The 18,102-nt window shown below is 41.2% G+C and overlaps 1 protein-coding gene across 6 annotated transcripts in view; it reads right to left on the bottom strand.

The window, feature by feature from the left end:
* Positions 1 to 18,102, bottom strand: part of zfand6 (zinc finger, AN1-type domain 6) — a 44,345-nt gene that overhangs the window by 23,176 nt on the left and 3,067 nt on the right. For 2 of the 6 annotated variants that reach the window (XM_069911295.1, XM_069911294.1), the window contains exon 2: positions 1,804 to 1,966. In XM_069911295.1, coding sequence (XP_069767396.1) covers positions 1,804 to 1,951 — 148 coding nt within the window. In that variant the 5' untranslated portion in view covers positions 1,952 to 1,966. Of the gene's footprint in view, positions 1 to 1,803; positions 1,967 to 7,474; positions 7,538 to 10,957; positions 11,054 to 13,681; positions 13,813 to 18,102 lie in introns of those variants that run through there. The other 4 variants (XM_069911292.1, XM_069911291.1, XM_069911293.1 and 1 more) reach the window with 4 other exon arrangements.

Raw genomic sequence — 18,102 nt, forward strand, 5'->3', positions numbered from 1 at the left:
TCCACCCACAGACCACCTTAAGCAATCCCTTACTAATCACAGAGCACCAATGGCACAGGGACGTGAGTGGATTGTATTGTGGTAACTCCACATCTGATTAGGTTATTTGTTAGGCAAGTGGTCAGAGAAGGACCCCCCACCCCACCCCAAGAAAGGCTTAAATCACAGGAACAAAATAAGCTTCCGTCTCACTGCTCCCAATCTTACACACAGTCCTGATGTGGAATGTGGGGTCGCAGCTCCACGTTCACCCGAGTTCAGGTGCTGTCTGTGTGGAGTTTGTACGCTCTCCCCTTGTCTTGGACCAACAGGTCGGTCGCCTGACGAAGGCACCCGAACCCCCCGTTGAAACGCCGGCGTCCGGGGTGGTAAAGGAATTGGCTGAGAAGAGCGCGTTGCTCCCACCCCCCTCCCATGGTTGGAGAGGGATTAAACTGCGATCTCGTGGCGCCGGGCTCGTCTCCAACAAAAGGAGCGGGAGGCAGGGTCCGCCGCGCACGAAGCGAGGGGGAAGGCATCGCCAATGAGACGTTCGGTCCGGCGTCGCCGCTGAAGCGAAGACCCAGCGAGGATGGTCCCCAACTCCAGCCGCGTCTGTGTGTCCGGGAGCCGGGCGGGCTGAGTGCGGCGCTCCGATCCCCGGGATTCAGGACTATGAGATCCCTCCACACCTCCGGCATCTTCATTTTCACCTTCAGTGTGCATGCGCTATACTGGTGCAGCGGCCAGCGGGCCAACTCTAATATATATTTAATATGATCTTGCGGGCCAAATATAATTATGATCTTGCGGGCCAGAGTTTGACATGTGTGATGTAAAGCATCCAAAAGCACCTTCAGATAAACAGGAAAATAAAGTACCTACACTGAAAGCATCTCTGATCCAAGTTCAGGAGACTTAAAAGCTGAGGAGGTTAAAAAAAAGCACCCCGCTTTCATTCTCTTTTTTCATAATAAGGGAAGAGGAATTCCATGCGTCTTAACAGTTCTTCTATTAGATATTCATCTTCACTTAACAGCTATTCAATTATCTTCTGTCGTCAGACAGTGTTAACAAACCAATCTATTCAACGTGCAACTATCGTATGGGGACCTAAAATTATTTTCTAAGTATTAGTTCAATATAAATAAATCATGGCGGCATGGTTAGCGGTGCAGTTACAGGATCAGCGATCAGGACTGGGGTTCGAATCCCGTGCTGTCCAAGGACTTTGTATGCTTTCCTTGTGTCTCCAAGGGTTCCTCCAGGGGCTCCAGTTTATACCCACCGTTCAAAACGTACTGGGGGTTGTGGGTGCAATTGGGTGTCACACGCTCGTGGGACGAAATGGTCTGCTACCATGCTGCATGTCTAAACAAAATGTAAAATTTCATTGGTACAGAGACGAGGGTTGTTGCTTTTGTTGGCAAAGGACTGATGGAACTATATAGAATGTACAGCCTGTACTAAATTAGGTAGCATCAAGTTAATAAATCAAAACTTAACATACCAATTGAAATCCGTTATTTCAAAAAACCTGAATGATAACATACAAAATTAAATATTTACTAAGCAGAGGACATAATCAGATAAAAACACAGTGGGAGTCATCTTGAGAGTTAATTAAAGGAAAACATATTGGTGGCAGGGATATCACTGCAGTTAAATGCCACATACCAATAGGTAAGAGGATGCAGGATTCTGTAAAAGGGGAATGCTTTTGAGACTTCTGCCATGAAAATTATTTTCAAAAGCAACCAAAAAGTGCATTAGAGCAGACTGCTTCAAATTTTTTTTTAAAACAGAAAGTAAGGTGGTATTTACCAGGACTGATTCTGCCATTATTGTTTTGCCATTGAAGAAAATCTTTGTAGCAAACAGAACACATGCCGTTTGTCCGTGGGTTCCCATAAAACCCGCAGCCAGTCGTGCACAGCATAGGCACTGGAGTCTGATTAGTTTCTTGAGCCATGTTTCTCCAACAGACCTGCAACAAAAAAAAGATCGAGAATGTTAAGTCGTGGCCACAAGCTAGGATGAAGTGAAAAACTCTCTGCTCCCCTGTGACTTCACTGCAAACCGAAAGTGGAAAGTTTTTTTTAAAAACAAAGCAAGTTTCAGTCTGTTTTCCCTCGCTTTTTCCAAGACCTTAATTATATCCTGGAGGAATACATTAAAGTACATTCTGTACTAATGGCTGCAAGAGCTACTATGTAGGGTGGCACTGTGGATGGAGGGATAAGGGGGAGAGAAAGGGGTGGTGGGGAAGGCATTAAAAGCCTGCAGACACTGTGATTGCAGTTAATACACAAAAGAGCTGGAGAAACTCAGCAAGTCATGCAGTGTTCTTTGGGGCAAAGATGCAAGGCCCGAACCCTTTGTTAAGTTATGAGTGAAAGGAAGACAGGTGCCTGAATAAAGCTTTGGGGGAAACAGCTCAGGCCCATAGGCAAGAGGTCACAGATGGATTTGGTGGGAGGGGAGAATGCACATTACTGACTTCATCAGGACGTATCTGACGTCAGGGCAGCAGCACTGATCTTGCACATCAACTCTGGCTCAAAAGCCAATTGCAAAATGGGGAGAAAATAACTAACTCAATGTTGTCCACAAGCAGAAAACTGGAGGTGCATTTACAATTTATATTTAGTGACCTGTACAAACCTTTTATGGGTGCATGACTTCAAAAAGCACATCCCTCAGATCAATGTGGAACCTCAGGATATTTTAACATGAATGTTCTATCAGTATTTTACTTGCTTCACATTTTCTGGTGTCTTGCTTTTTTAAATATTTATTCAACGTATAATTATATTGATAGAACATATCCAATACATTTCTCCTAATTTTATAGAAACAGTATTCCCCATGCTATTGCAGAAGTGAGTTAATTGTTGCTATTAGACAATACAGACCCGCCCCTTCAGATTGGGAACCAAATGCCGAGGCTTTCTAGCCACATAGTTCAGAACAATGGAGTTCTGAACAACTAGACTCACACAAAATTGCATTGAAACTGAGTTCTTGATCTTTAAACCTTTGCCACTTTCTTCAAGGGTGACAGAGTCATATGGCTGAAAGGTTAATGAAGAGACTAATGGCAAGCTAACCAAGAAACAAGATAGGATGCGACACGCAGTTAGTTTTGCTTTCATAGGAAGGGAGAAAATAGAAAGGGAGAACGAGACAGTTAATTAACTATCTGATAACTCAGCACGATATCAAATAGAAGCCAATCAAAAAGCAACAAAAAAAATTCCAGATACAAGAGAGATGAAATAAAGAAAAAAACAATAAATGCTGAAATCTGTGGCGAGAGAAAAACACATTAACATTTCAGATCAATGACCTTTAAACAAGGGGTGACGGTATTTAGAAGCCAAATGTTAATTTAGAGACTTTTTTAAATATATATTCTTAAGAAATATATGTATGATATTGTGCTGTGAAGAATATTTCTGGGGCAATCCTCACTTTTTTTTTGCGATATCTATTCTAATCTTTCCATTACTTTTTTTCCCTTTGGGGGATTTTTAGAGGGGAGGGGGTGGTAGGGAAGCAAACACAATGTAGTGTATATATGATTAATATTGATGTATGTTTTATGGGCGGTACTCCATAATGAAACTATGACATCGCTGAACAGAACCTGCTGATTTAAAAGGAACCCTCTATCTTGGATAGGGTTTAATTCCAGGAGGGAGTGTGGAACACCCCACATGGATTTAATCCCAGTCACCCAGCACCCTTGGGTGAGGGAGAGAAGTAGAGGAACAGGGGACAGAAGGAGCTAGATAGGATTCCTACTGAGCCCTGTCTATCATGTCCCCCCCCGCCCCACCATTTAACTCCTGACGCCTAATCGCCTCAGCCTCACTGATCCAACGTTGGAATGAACGAGATCCCAGGCATTGCCTTTTTGAAACAGTTGGCAGACTGCCATTAACAGCATTCTTACCAAACTAAAGAAACATTTTATTTTATAAAATAGACAAAGCTGACAATTATATTTACAAATAAATGTGCTTCACAATCACAGAGGTTCCCTGCCACACAGCTTTGTTTTTATCTAGTGCTTGTTGATCTATTCATGGCCAGAATTAGCTTTACAATGAAATGAAGTTGATAAACTTTGAGGGGGGGGGGAGCATTTACCAATCATTAGCCCCTTTCAGGTGGACCCTCCACCTTGAGGGCGGCGGTAGAAGCAGATCTTAACTTGCAGACTCACCTTTCAGGTGGCAGTCCTAAAAGGCTGCAACTTGAAGCATTGCCTGGTCCACCTGAAAGGGCCTATTCATATCCAGAGGTGCCTAGTGGTGGCTCTGGATCTGATGGAGATGGGGAAACTGATGCCGCAGCGCCATCCGTCATAAATATGCGGCATAGCAATGGCTGTGTTCCCTACCCATAATCCCCCAGCTGTGTGGAGGATTATGGGAAGGGAAGACCACCATTGCTATGCCACGATTTGAGCCGCAAAGAGCAACCCTTCTGCAGGAGCTGCCAGCCGGGCTGTAACAGTCCGCACCGGCCACCCCCGATGGCCGCTCTTGCCCCTATGTTGCTCACTGACCGTCTCTGCCTCAATGGCCCCCACCAGCCGCCCCTACTCCAAAGGTCCTGTGGTGAATCTACGTTGAGCTGTCAGTCTCCCACTGTGCCCAGCCCTACTTTACTGACGTTGGACGTGTATTATCTCTACCACTTAAGACACTCCCCGTGGGTATAACTGTGTGTGCACCCATTGTCTTTTATTATTGCACCATTAGTTTCTGCTAATAAAAGCCATGATTACTGCTTGACTACACTGCCTTCGTCTACTTCATTAACTGGCCCTTCAGGCCCCTGCCAACCTCCCCTCCCCAGAGGGGTGGGGGGAGGGTGTCAGGGAGTGGGGCGGAGGGCTCTCAGGCAGCAGGGAGTTGGGTCGCTGGCTGATGGAGTCATCAGCCCACCCCCAGGCAGCCGCTTAAAGCAGCTGCACATTCTGGTGTGTCAGTGGAGCCTGGCACTCTGCCGATGACCCCTCCCGGAGGAGGGTTGGCGTCGACACCTGCGACATTCAGGTAAGTATGTCTTTAGCTGCAAGGGGGGAGATTATGTGGCTTTACACTGGGGTGTTCAGGCCACCTGAAAGGGACTATTTACACAGACACTGGCTTGATTTCCATCAGAAAGCAAAATGTGACAGTGTCATTAAAGAACTTCACATTGTCGCCTTACCTTGAAGTTCTTTTGTCAGATGGAGATTCTTTGTTGGGCTTGGGAGTCTGATATTGGACAGGCGAGGCAAGGACAGTGACACCCCCCCACCCGCCCCCCTCCCCAGATACGCCTATGCCTTTAAAGTTAACCAGTGTTTTTTTAGATAGAATTTGCGTGATAAATCTCTGACATCTTGGCATTGGTCGTTCACACACAACCAACCAAAACTTGAAATCTCCGTTTTCTTTCATGAGTTTAGATAGCATACCAGAAGTGCAGTAATTAAAGAGGCAGGACTTGCAACGCGTGTCATCAATATGTGCCCATTGTTCACTGAACGGCTGCAGTTAACTTTAGACGGCATGCATTCTGGGAAATTTATTAGGGATCTAGGAGGTAAAATACTGGAATGGGAATGGCACCCTCATTCCCAATCAGACCTTTTTACACAGCGTGCATTTCAGGAAAATGACAATAAGTTCATGGAATGCAGTGGCTGTGTAAAAAATACATATCTGTTCCTCTTTTCAGTAATGCTGACTGACTTGTCTGACAATAAAATTATCAGACATGCAACAGCTGCACACAAGTTATTTAATTAAGCCTTCAACAACAAGTGCAAAGCACTTGGGTAACTTTCCAGTTTCATTGCAAGAACAGCCTATATTCAACCTCCAAAGCTTTGGAACTTCAAATTATAATCTCTTAATAATTTCCTGTTTGCTGTTATTTTAAAAAAACAGTGGAAATAAGACATATAAGCAAACCAGCAAGGTAACAAAATGCACTACACCAATGTGCTGGAGAACAATAAAATGTGCTGCTTTGTGTATTGCACTCGACCCAACAGACTTTCTCATTTAGCTCAATGTAACACAGTGGTCAACTTACTAGACTAGAATTGAGGTGTATTTGTCTAGACGCAGCCATTCTCAATGGGGGCTCTCTAGGAGTCATTGCACATTTAGTAAAAGTCATGGGGCGACACAGTTAGCATAACACTTTTACAGCGCCAGTGATCGGGACTGAGTTTGAATCCTGTGCTGTGAGGAGTTTGTACAGTCTCCCCGTGTCTGCATGGGTTTCTTCCAGGTGCTCTGGTTTCCTCTCACCATTCAAAACATACTGGGAGGGGAGGGTTATAGGTTAATTGGGTATCACAGGCTCGTGGACCAAAAGGGCCTGTTTTACCATGCTGTATGTTTACATTTTTTTTTAAATTTAAAATTCTTTTCATCCCTTGTAATATAAATAAAGTATTTTTAATGTAAGAGAGAAGTATAGAAGGAAACAAAACTTGACTACTTCATAGGGAAGGAGGCCCATAAACTTTGAGCGTGATCCTTCGGGGACCATGGCCAAAAATAAAAGGTGGAGAATAGCTGGTCTAGAGAATATATAGCAGTTGGGGAATGGAACTAAATTTAGAATTAAAAAAAGTGAGATGAAACCCCCCCCCCCCGCAAGTTATCATAAAAACATGTCCTTTAGGAAAGAAATTTGTAAAGTTCATATATACAGAAAGTAATCCATGGATGAAAGATTCCTGGAGCCAAAAACCTTGTGGCATGTTGTACAATTCCAGTTAATTTTCTGTACCTTGCAACCCAAGTTTTTTTTTTGCTGAACCACAGGCACTGCAAGGGCATGGAACTTAAATTACAAAACTTCCCTCCCCACCCAAGGCCATTCAACCCATCAGTTCATGCTGGCTCTTAGAAGAGTAATCCTATCAGAATGATTCCCCCTTCTTATGTTCCTGCAGCTCTGAAACAGATTCTCGCTTACACATCAAGCTCTTCCCTTCTTCTGTTAATCATCACCTATTAGCACACCTTTGAAAAGATGAAGATCAAGGGAGAAAGGTGGAAAATATTAAAGGTGCATTATAGTCCATTTGGATATGAAAAGTGTAAAAAAAAATTGAATATAGAAAAGGCCATATTTGAATTGTTTGTTTTCTGTTTCAGAAAGGTTTAGTAATATTGCATATTGTATTCACAAGCATTAACAATTACATGAGCTGTTAAGTTTAAATTGGAATTAAACGTGTAAATCCAAGATTGAGATTGAACTAATGTTAACAAAATCAGTGATAATTATCCATTATTTTGATTTTTTTTTGGGTATTACTGGGTATATTTTCCTAGTCACATCACGTTAGCTGATTTACACATTAATAAAAAATGTCACCATTAAAATTTGTCATTACTTTACTTGCAACATCTAGGCACATACACCATTGTCAAGTTGTTATTTTCATGTATGAATTAAAAAAAAAGCTGACCTGATAAGCAGGAGGGGAATTTCAACATCGAGTAGTTTAGAAGCAAATTCAACTTCAGTGTCACTATTTAACAAATAAAGGGAGAACCAGTTTGAGATTAAAACCACTAATTCATTTGTGGCACGCAAGCCGTGTTTACTGGAGATCCATGGAGATGTCTGAACATCATCATCTTGCAGCCATTCTCATAATCTAACAAAAGAGTCAAAGGCAGAAGATGACAATTACGTTATTTTGACTAAAAGCTTCAAATTAAAGCTAAACATCTCCCCGTGGAATGTTTACAGAATTCAAACTGGGATCAACGTTATTACAGAGCCAGTAACCTGGGCTTGAGCCTGTTGTTGGCTGGAAGGAGTTTGTACGCTCTTTCTGTTTCCTCCAACCCTCCAAGATGTACGAATTTGGTAAATTATTTGAGAGTAATTGGGCAGCATGGGTTTCGTGGGTTGGAAGGGCCATCTACCAATGTTAAAAAAAAAATTTAATTAGAAACTTTAAAAATATTACATTAAAGGCCCATTTTCTCAATTGTTCTCTCTTTATATTTATGAGGCTGCGAGTCATTTTTTCCCAACAATCACACCCAATGCAGTTCCTTGCAGTTCAGTTATTCTTTGGATAAAGAAATATCTGATTTTTCATTTATATCAATAAAACAAGCTATGTTTGGTTTAAATTTGATCTCGTTCACAAATTTCTGTCCCATAAATTCCCAACATATTCTTCACTCAGCTGCATTCCTTAGATCATTGAATACACAAGTACTCAGCTGTTTTAGTCGTTAGTTTGGTGCACTTGGATCTGTTACTTCAATTTGGAGATTTGTGTATAGAAATCAGCCAAGGAACCTGCGAGCTACAATTCTGACGGTTACTGAATTTTCAATGGAAACGATCAATAGTCATGTTATACAAAACACTTATTTATTACTGCTGTGATCTGAAGTCTAGCTGAATAAAACACACGGCTTCGATAGCACTACAATGTCAATGTCATGTGTATTCAGCTCACATGTGAACCGAGTACAAGGAAGAGTAAAAATAGATCGTAGTATCCCTCATGTCTGCTTCAACAAAAATGAACATCCTTGAGAATACTTGCCTTCTGTGCTTGTGAATAAGGTAAACATGCTCTGCAGGAGATAGTCCAATATTCAAAATACAAGCAAGATTCACTGAAAATAGGAGGTGCATTCATTCACAGAGAGGCAGTCATGCAGCATGTAGTAGTAGGGTGGGGTGTTAGGGAGTTGATTCACGTTCTTGTTGACTGTACTTCAGTTTCAAGCTACTTTTCCACTTTTAGAAGTGGAAATGCTTCTTGTATCAAGGCAACAACATTAAAAATATTTTTTTAATCACCATTAAATTATAAACAACACAGAGATTTAAGTCTTTAGATGGCTGAGTACCAGTAACATTTACCCAGTTTGGTCAAGCTGACAGATTTAGTCTGAATCCAAGAATAGCAAATGTGAAGGTCTTCCTAACCTCTGATGCTATCATTCAGACTGAGGTCAGACAAAACTGCTCACTCACAGGAACATAAAAATCAAGTTTACAATTAGAACATAAGAAATAGAAGCAGGAGTTGGCCATCTGGCCCATCAAACTTGCTGTGCCATTCAATGAGCTGATCTGATGATAGGCTCACCTCCTCCTACCTGGCTTTTCCCCATATCCCTTAATATCCTGACTTTGTAAAAAGCGATCCAACATGGTCTTAAATATATTTTACTGAGGTAGCCTGCGCTGCTTCAATGGGCAGCAAATTCCATAGATTCTCAATCCCTCCAGCAATGAAGGCCAACATTCCATTTGCCTTCTTGATTACCTGCTGCACCTGCAAACCAATGTTTTGTAGTTTATGCACAAACTCTCCCAAGACCTTCTTCTGTATAGCAGCAAACCTCAATCACTTGCCTTTTTAAATAATAATTAAAACTTGACTTTTCAAATTTACTGCAGCTATTTACAAATATGAATTTTGTTCTTTCCTCATCCAATTAAAAGATTACATAGACACAAAATGACCTTTTATAGAAAATACTGGGGTGTCTTATTCCATGTCTAAATTTAAAATTCAAAAGACTGATCCCTTTTAAAAAATTTTTTCCTATTTAAGTGAAGAGTAATAAGAGTTTTGAAATGGAACAGTCGGGGCCACTGTGGTTTTAGTCTCCTTCCTTCAGTGCTTGCAAATCACCAACCCCTGTCCAAATAAAATGAACTTGCCTTAGTTGCCATTTGCACTCAAGAGAATAGAATGCAAGCTACAATCGACATACTAATTTTAAATGGAAAATGTACCAATAAAAATGCATGTCACAAGTCATCACAAAACAGTAAATCTTTGGAAATAAGAAAACTGCAAATGCAAGAAATTTGAAATATGCAATTGTAGGAAACATGCAAGTCACTTACAGAGAGAGAAACAGACAATGACCTTTCATTAGAACTGGAAAAGTGAGAACACAAATGTGTTTTAAGTTACTGAGAGGGGTAGGGGTAGAGAGAATGGAGGGAATGTTTGTGAGAGGTTGTTGCCAAATGAACAATTACTTTTACTTGCCTTTGGGAATGGAAGATAAAATTAAACAATCAGAAACTGAAGGAAAAGCGAGAATGAGAAAGAAAGAATGATAACGCAAACTTATTAAATTCAGCATCAAGTCCCAAGGGCTGCAATGTGTTCAGATAGAAGATGAGGTACTGTTTTTTGTCTTTGGCCTCCGACGTTGTCCAACAATGTCCAAAGTAAGTTCAGAGAGGTTTGAGCAGGAGATTTAAAATGGCAGACGACTGGAAGCTCAGTTTTTCAGGATCAAACGGGGGTGTTCTGCAAATAAATCATCCTTTGATTTGAAGAGGAGACAACATTGTAAATATGGAGTGCATTTAGTGGAAAGAAATGAATTGCTACTTCTGAAATTGTGGAAAGGTTAATGACAAGCAAGCAGATGTTACATCTTCTGTGATGCTTGGGGCGAGGGAATGGTTGATCAGGAGCTGACCAGGAAAAGAGCTGGAGAAAACATTGGATGCTGAGAGCAGAAGGAAGGGGAAGATAATGGCGGAATCCTACTGAAGGTAGCAGAAATTGCTACTGAATGTGGCAGCTGCTGGGATAGGTGGCGGCTGGGAGGAGGAGAAGCAGAAGAAATTTTAGTCTGGTTGATGGAGCTGACATCAGCATTTCACTCACCTACGAAATATCACAAAGTATACACATACAATTTACTGCAGGCATAATTATTTTAACATTGAAGAAATCTATTCAAATAGATCTTGTACCCATTAAGTCACAAAGCAATAGCAATACCCAAAGAATTAGAAAAAAATAAGTTTAGTGAAGGTTGCAAAGTGGTATTAATTCAGACCAGACTTTCTTATGGCTTTCAAACACCAGAAATTCATCTTCAAGCCTTCATATCTCATGCAAATCAACCAATTAAAAAAAAATCCACAGCATATATGGTACCTCAAATTCTTGATTTTTGCATTATTTGCACGCCTAACTGGAGGCAGATATCGCCCTCCCCCAAGTTTAATACTTATTGTTTAGTAGGCACAGACTAGCTGTCAGTCAATGTGATGTCATTCAGCAAGCCCCACCCACTGCTGCACATTACCACTTGTGGACAAAATCAAGTGTATAATTGACACAACTTTTTGCAGCTTTGCCCAGAGCAGGTTACAATAGCGACACATTGTTCCAAAGGACATTTTACTATATCAGGGCAATGGGGCATAATGTTACTGCACACAGACTGGTTTCAAATGGTATCAAAGCAATGATATGCTTCAAGATGTAATACTCCTATTACAAAAACACCTGAAAGGATTTTGAATTTACATTGGTAATATAACTTGAAGGAAAAAATGTATGCAAGTTTTCCATCGGAAACCAATCGTTAAAATGAAATCTGCAGACATTTAACCAAAATTATGGAACATAATTGGTGACAAATATCTAATTCAGTGGTTCTCAACCTTTTTTCTTTCCACTCACAACCCACTTTAAGTAATCCCTATACCATCGGTGCTCTGTGATTAATAAGGGATTGCTTAAGATGGTATGTGAGCGGGAAGGTTGAGAAGAACTGCTCTAGAATCAATTGTTACTGAAATATTTTGCTTGAGAAAAATTGCCATTGGCCCATTTCCTTTGGAGTTCTGAAACCATGCACATAACACGTCAATTAGGGACGATTCAACTATTTCTTTCCACCCACATCCCACCTTAAGCAATCCCTTGCTAAACAAAGAGCACCTATGACATAAGGAAGACTTAAAGTGGTATGTGAATGGAAAGAAAAAGGTTGAGAACCACTGCTCTAGATAGCTTCTGCATTGCCATCAAAATTCACATCTCTTTTTCCTCCTTCAAATAATACCCGCAGCATATACAATGTCACAAATAGTTTTGGCATTAAGACAGTAGTAAAGAAATGCTTCTTTTTCTCAAACAGAATTTCCTTACCTTTTCCCTAGCCCCCATCACATGCCTTGCTTCAGTTTCTCTCGCCCCTTATGTCCATCTTACTGACCAGGACTACAACCTGTTCTTTCAACCAATTTCTTCTGAAACTATGGACTGTCGTGCATCATTTACCCATTCCCTGACAGACTTTTTTGTTAAATTTCATAATCCTGCATGTGAGTACTGCTTGCAAAAGCAGTGCCTTGAGCCTTATATCATTAAGAAGATGATGAAGGAATGGCATACATTTCAAAAATCAATACTGTGTGCAACTTAGAGCAGAACCTGTAAGTGATGATGTTTACATGCATCTGATGTCCTTGCCCCTCTTGGAGGCAGAGGTCATGGGCCTGGGAAGTGTTATTAATGTAAATGTTGCGCATTTGTAGATAGTCACAAGCTTCTTGAACATTGTTGGGAGTTTCACTCATCTAAGCATGTGGAAAGCATTCTATTGCATACCTGATTTGGGCCTTGTACAAAGTGGAGCATTTTTGCATTCCAGGAGAGACAGGAAGCAAGTTTATGTGATGCATGTATAGCACGGTATATTTTTGGTTGGGTCTTCTGTATCTCTTTCAAAGCCACCATCAGTCGCTGTTTCTTTTAAATAAAACTGCAATTCCCCTCTGTAACTTCTTCAACCTCCCTTTCTCCCGCCCCCCCCACCACCAAGCCCTTAAATTTGTCACCTCCTGAATGCATGCCTATCTGCGTTTACATATGAAACAAGTGCTGGAAAATGATAAATTTTATACTGATAAATCGGTACTGTACATGGTGGACTGAAGGCTGCTTTGGTGCTCACAGACAAAGCCACAGTGCTGAGCATAGAGATGCAAAAGACTGCAAAGTGCTGGACTCTGGAGCAAAAAAATAAATAAATTGTTGGAAGGTCACACAGCTTCTGTGTGGGGGGGGGGGGGGGGTCAATGTTTTGGAGAGAAACTCTTCATCAATGCAATGTTTATCATGTTTGGCTCCTGGGCAGATATCTTTTTGCATGGAACTATACAGCAGCAGGAAGCACCTTGCTAGCTTCTAGTTAGTAGTTACAATGTAGGTCACAGCATAAAGAAAATAGAAGTGTCCTCAAGGGGTGAAACAAGGTTATCATGGGGATTTTAATGTACATGTAATTAGGTAAATCAATTTAATACTAATAAATTTCTGGAAAATAGACTTTTAGATGTCTGTGAAAGATCCAAATAAAGGGCAGACTATTTTAGATCTAGTACTATGCAATTGGAAAAGAATCATTTCTAATCCTGTTGTTAAGGACCATCAGGAAAGAATAACCATATATGATAGACTCTTACATCTCATCTATTTTACATACATTTGCCCACTCGCTCCCTCCTGTAGGAGAGAGGAAGCACAGAGTTCCCCTGGTCCTTATTTCCACCCAACCTCACCCTTCAAATTCAGCAGTGTTGCCCAGCTCTAAGAAGATTCTGCCACCAGACACTTATTCCCCTACCACAGTGGTTCCCAATTTTTTCTCTCTGCACCTCTGGTATCCTAAGCCATTGATGCTTTGTGGATAGTGAGGGATTACTTTAAGGTGACATGTGAAGGCGGGGGGGGGGGGGGGGGTGTGGAAAACCACTGCCCTAGCATTTTGCAAGGATTGGTCCCCTTACTAGGCCCCATGCCTTCCCTTCCCACCAACCAGTCCCTGCCTTAGAGGGCTTTCCCATGGTACCCAAGGAGATGAAATACCTGTCCTTCCACTTCCTCCTTTTACACCTTCCAAGGACGCCAACAGTCCTTTCAGACGACGCAGCGATTCTCTTGCACTTTTTCCAATCTAGTGTCCTAGATTTGATGCTCACAATGTGATCTCCTCTTCACTGGAGAAATGAAACACAGGTGAGACGATTACTATGAAAAGCACTTGTGTGCAGTGACCATGAGCTTCCGACTACCTAATTTGATTCACCGTCCCCCTCTGATCTCTCCACCTGTGACCTCCTGCAGTATTATAACAAGACCCATTGAATGCTTGAGCAACAACACACATCTTCCACGTGGGCACACTGCAGCCTGCACGCAGCACCCTACATTGAAATATACAATTTTCGGTAGCTCACTAGTTCTTCCTTTTGCGCAGAAGAATGAGGGGAGATTTGATAGACATATTTAAAATTATGAAGGGGATAGACAGAGTAAATATAGGTAGGCTTTTTCCACTGAGGAAGGTGAAATACAAACCAGAGGACATAGGTTAAGGGGGAAAGGAGAAACATTGAGGGAGAATTAGGCAGAAACTTCTTCGCACAGGGAATGGTGGGAATGTGGAACAAGCTACCAGCTGAAGTGGTGAATGTGGGCTCAATTTTAACACTTAAGAATCTGATAGGTACATGGATGTGAGGGATATGGAGGGCTATGGACAGGGAGCAGGTCAGTGGGACTAGGCAGCAAAATGGTTCAGCACAGACAGAAGGCCCTGTTTTTGTGCTGGAATATTCTATGGTTCTATTTGTATCAAAGTTCATCACTTCCGCCTGTTATCACGTTGCCTCAATTTTTCATATTCTATTCATATTGTTTGGCCGGTTAGAAATGTTCCACACCATCATTTTGGACACATTTCAGGAACAAAGCTTAATGCCCTGTAGCTTGCCCCTAAAAAGCCATTTCAGATATTCCCTTTGTTTTACACACCCTTCCCCACCTTCTCTCCAACAAACATACTCCTCTCATTCCCAGTTTTGAATAAGGCCCATGGTACCAAAATATTACCTGCTTATCGTTCCACAAATGCTTGTTACCTGACCAGTCGAGTGTTTCCAGGGTTTTCTGTTTTGTTTCAGAATTTGACATTATGTTTGAAGTTAATGCAGTTCAAACTGAAATCATGGTCTTTAATGTAAAAACAAAACTCTGAACATAAAATAAGGGCCAAGCTAGTTGTGGTAGAGTAGGAAACTATTAAAGACCATTACACGGGACAAGCAATGAGCAATGTTAAAACAAATAACATTATTTGAACATAAGAAAATAGGAACAGGAGGCCATCTGGCCCTTCGAGCCTGCTCTGCCATTCAATGTGATCATGGCTGATCTGATTATAGGCTCATCTCCACCTACCTGCCTTTTCCCCCATATGCCTTAATTGTCTTGAATGTATTTACTGAGGTTGCCTCCACTGCTTCTATTGGCAGCAAATTTCACAGATTCATCACCCTCTGGGAAAAGCAGTTCCTCTCAACACTGTCCTAAATCTACTACCCTGAGTCGTGATGCTATGTCCTCTAGTTCTAGAATTCCCCCACCAATAGGAACAACTTACTACCTCTACCTTATCTATGCAATAGTCATTTGTTTAAGCACAAAACCATAACATGCAAAGACAGAAGACAGCATCAAATCTGAGAAAAAGATATGCAAATTTGCAACAAGAGAAAGTAATGAGCCCAAGGATATAAGCATTTTAAAATTTAGCAGATGATGACCAAGAAATTGATTAAGAAAAGGAAAATTGAAATACAGAAGTAAACTGACAAGAAACAAAAAAAAACTAAAATCTATAGAAATGTAAAATGGAAAAGTCTAGCGAAGGGAAATGATTCCTTTACAGAGAAAATATATTCTGGGGATTCAGGAAGCAGAATAAATAAGATTTTGACCGTCTTCATAGAAGACTAAACAACTTCCCAAAATACTGGATAAGCAAGGACCTGGTGCTAATGAGGAAACTGATTAGTATTAGTTATATTTAAAAAAAACAGAGAAAATAATAAGCCTGAAAACCAAGGAATCCCATGAACCCAATCACTACAGTGAGGACTTTCTTTGAAGAGGCTCATTATTTCAATCTAGTTTCCATGTAACCGATTTTTTCTTTTGTCTCTTTCTCGTACCTTTGTCACATCTATTCCACCTACATCCACAGCTGGTTCTATGTTCTCTGCCAGTTCCTTAAACTGGGATAGCTAAAGAACTCCTCATGGCAATGAAGACAGGATCAATTAATCCCCAGTCATTCATAATATTCCCCGAAATTCAAAAATAAATCTCTGAAGTTAAAGCAGAAAATGTTGGAAATACTCAGCAGGTCAGGCGGCATCTGTGGTAAGAGAAACAGTTAAAATTTCAAGTCAAGGACCCTGTCAGAACTTATCAGGCAAAGTGCTTTTGACATGAAACCACGACTCATTTCCATTGCCACTGATGTGGCTTAACCTTCCTGTGTGTCTCCTTTTATTCAAAGCAGACACTCCTTTGCTTAACTAGATGTTCTGATTTTGAACTGGATCTCCTTTCACATTCTCCCTAAATCAATGTGTTGCTATAGGAATCTGTACAATTTCCATCCTCACAATCCTCCTGGGCGGCATTTCCATCCTCTTGGGCAGCGATCGGGAGCATTATCCAATCTGACATCATGTAGGTTAGGTCCTTATCCGAGGCAGCATGATTGGCGTGGCGGTTAGCACAACGCTGTTACAGAGCCAGTGATCAGGGCTGGAGTTCAAATCCCACACTGTCTGTTAGGAGTTTGTACGTTCTCCCCATGTCTGCGTGGGTTTTCTCTAGGTGCTCCTATTCCCACCTATCATTCAAAAAGTACTGGGGGTTGTATGTCAATTGAGTGGCACAAGCTCATGGGCCAAAATGGGCTGTTGCTGAGTTGTATTTCTAAATACAAATTTAAAATTTAAATATATAAACAATGTAGTCTCACTTTCCATCTCAACTTCATGCTTCAGTATCCACATTTCCCTGGGTAGGGAATTCAAGATACAAAACCCTTAAATATTTTTTTTCCTCATCTCAGCATTGAATCCTCTACATTGTGACTGTGATTCGTCAACCCAACTACTCAACAATGGGAATCACCCTCATCGCAACTCTCCATTAAGTCAGCTGAGAAACTTACATTACAACTAAATCAATTCTCTTTCTGCCAAATTCCACACCAAGGTACAGCTGTTGAAGTTGCTGCTTCGTAACTCCAGCTGCACTCTATGGGTAGGTTTTTCCAATAAAGGACACAGTATTTTTTTTAAAATTCAGACATACAGCCTGGTAACAGGCCACTTCGGCTCACAAACCTGTACCGCCCATTTACACCCAATTAACCTACAACCCTCGGTATATTTTGAATGGTGGGAGGAAACCAGAACTCCAAGAGAAAACCCATGCAGACACGGGGAGAACGTACAAACTCCTAACAGACAGCGTGGGATTTGAACTCCAGCCCTGATCACGGGCTCTGTAACAGCATTGTGCTAACTGCCACGCCAATCGTGCTGTCTCGGGTAAGGACCTGACCTACATGATGTCAGATTGGATAATGCTCGTCCATACTTTGAGAGATTAGATGAGAGGTAGTTCACAGAAATCTTAAAGGATAATCACAGTGTTGATATCAACCTGTTGGTTTCTCTGGACTGGAGTGTCAAGGGCTACTAGAGTCTCAGCACAAGGAGTCAAGACTGAGATGAAAGAAGCATTTAAGCATGCTTGGAAACCTTTGGTGTTTTGAAGACCCAAGATTGATGGATGTTTGAACATAATGTAGAATCAAGAACCATAAAGTCATACTGCACAGAAATGGGTCCTTTAGCCCACCTCATTCATGTCAACCTTTTTCCCATCAACACTAATTCCATTTGCTCACATCCTTGCTTATTTGCCTGTCTAAACATCTCTTAAACACTTCCTCTGGTTGAGTGTTTCTGATGACAATCTCTGTGTAAAATAACTTCCCCCTCAGATTCCATTTAAAACTCCTTCCTCTCACTTCAACAATATTTTATCTACCCTATCTACAGATAATCACTCTATTAGATCATCCTTCTGCCTCCTTCACTCCACAGATAACAAGTCCAGCCTAAAATCCTCCAACCCATCCAACACCCTAGTAATTCTCCTTTGCACTCTCTCCAGTACAATCACATCCCTCCTATTGTGCAGTGACAAGAAATGCACATAATACACCAAGTGCAGCAGAACTAGTGTTTTGTAAAGTTGCCTTCAGATGTTAGAATGTATGAGTTTTTAGTTTGTCTAAGCAGCTTGCATTTCTATCACACTGGCTTCCACAACATAGCTCAGTGCTGGTGATCGATCCAGTTTTAATAATGTCGTTTAGTCTCTTCATCCCTCTCTTCTCAAAGTCATTTAATTTT

The sequence above is a fragment of the Narcine bancroftii genome, chromosome 14, assembly GCF_036971445.1.
Source record: "Narcine bancroftii isolate sNarBan1 chromosome 14, sNarBan1.hap1, whole genome shotgun sequence".
Lineage (NCBI taxonomy): Eukaryota > Metazoa > Chordata > Chondrichthyes > Torpediniformes > Narcinidae > Narcine > Narcine bancroftii.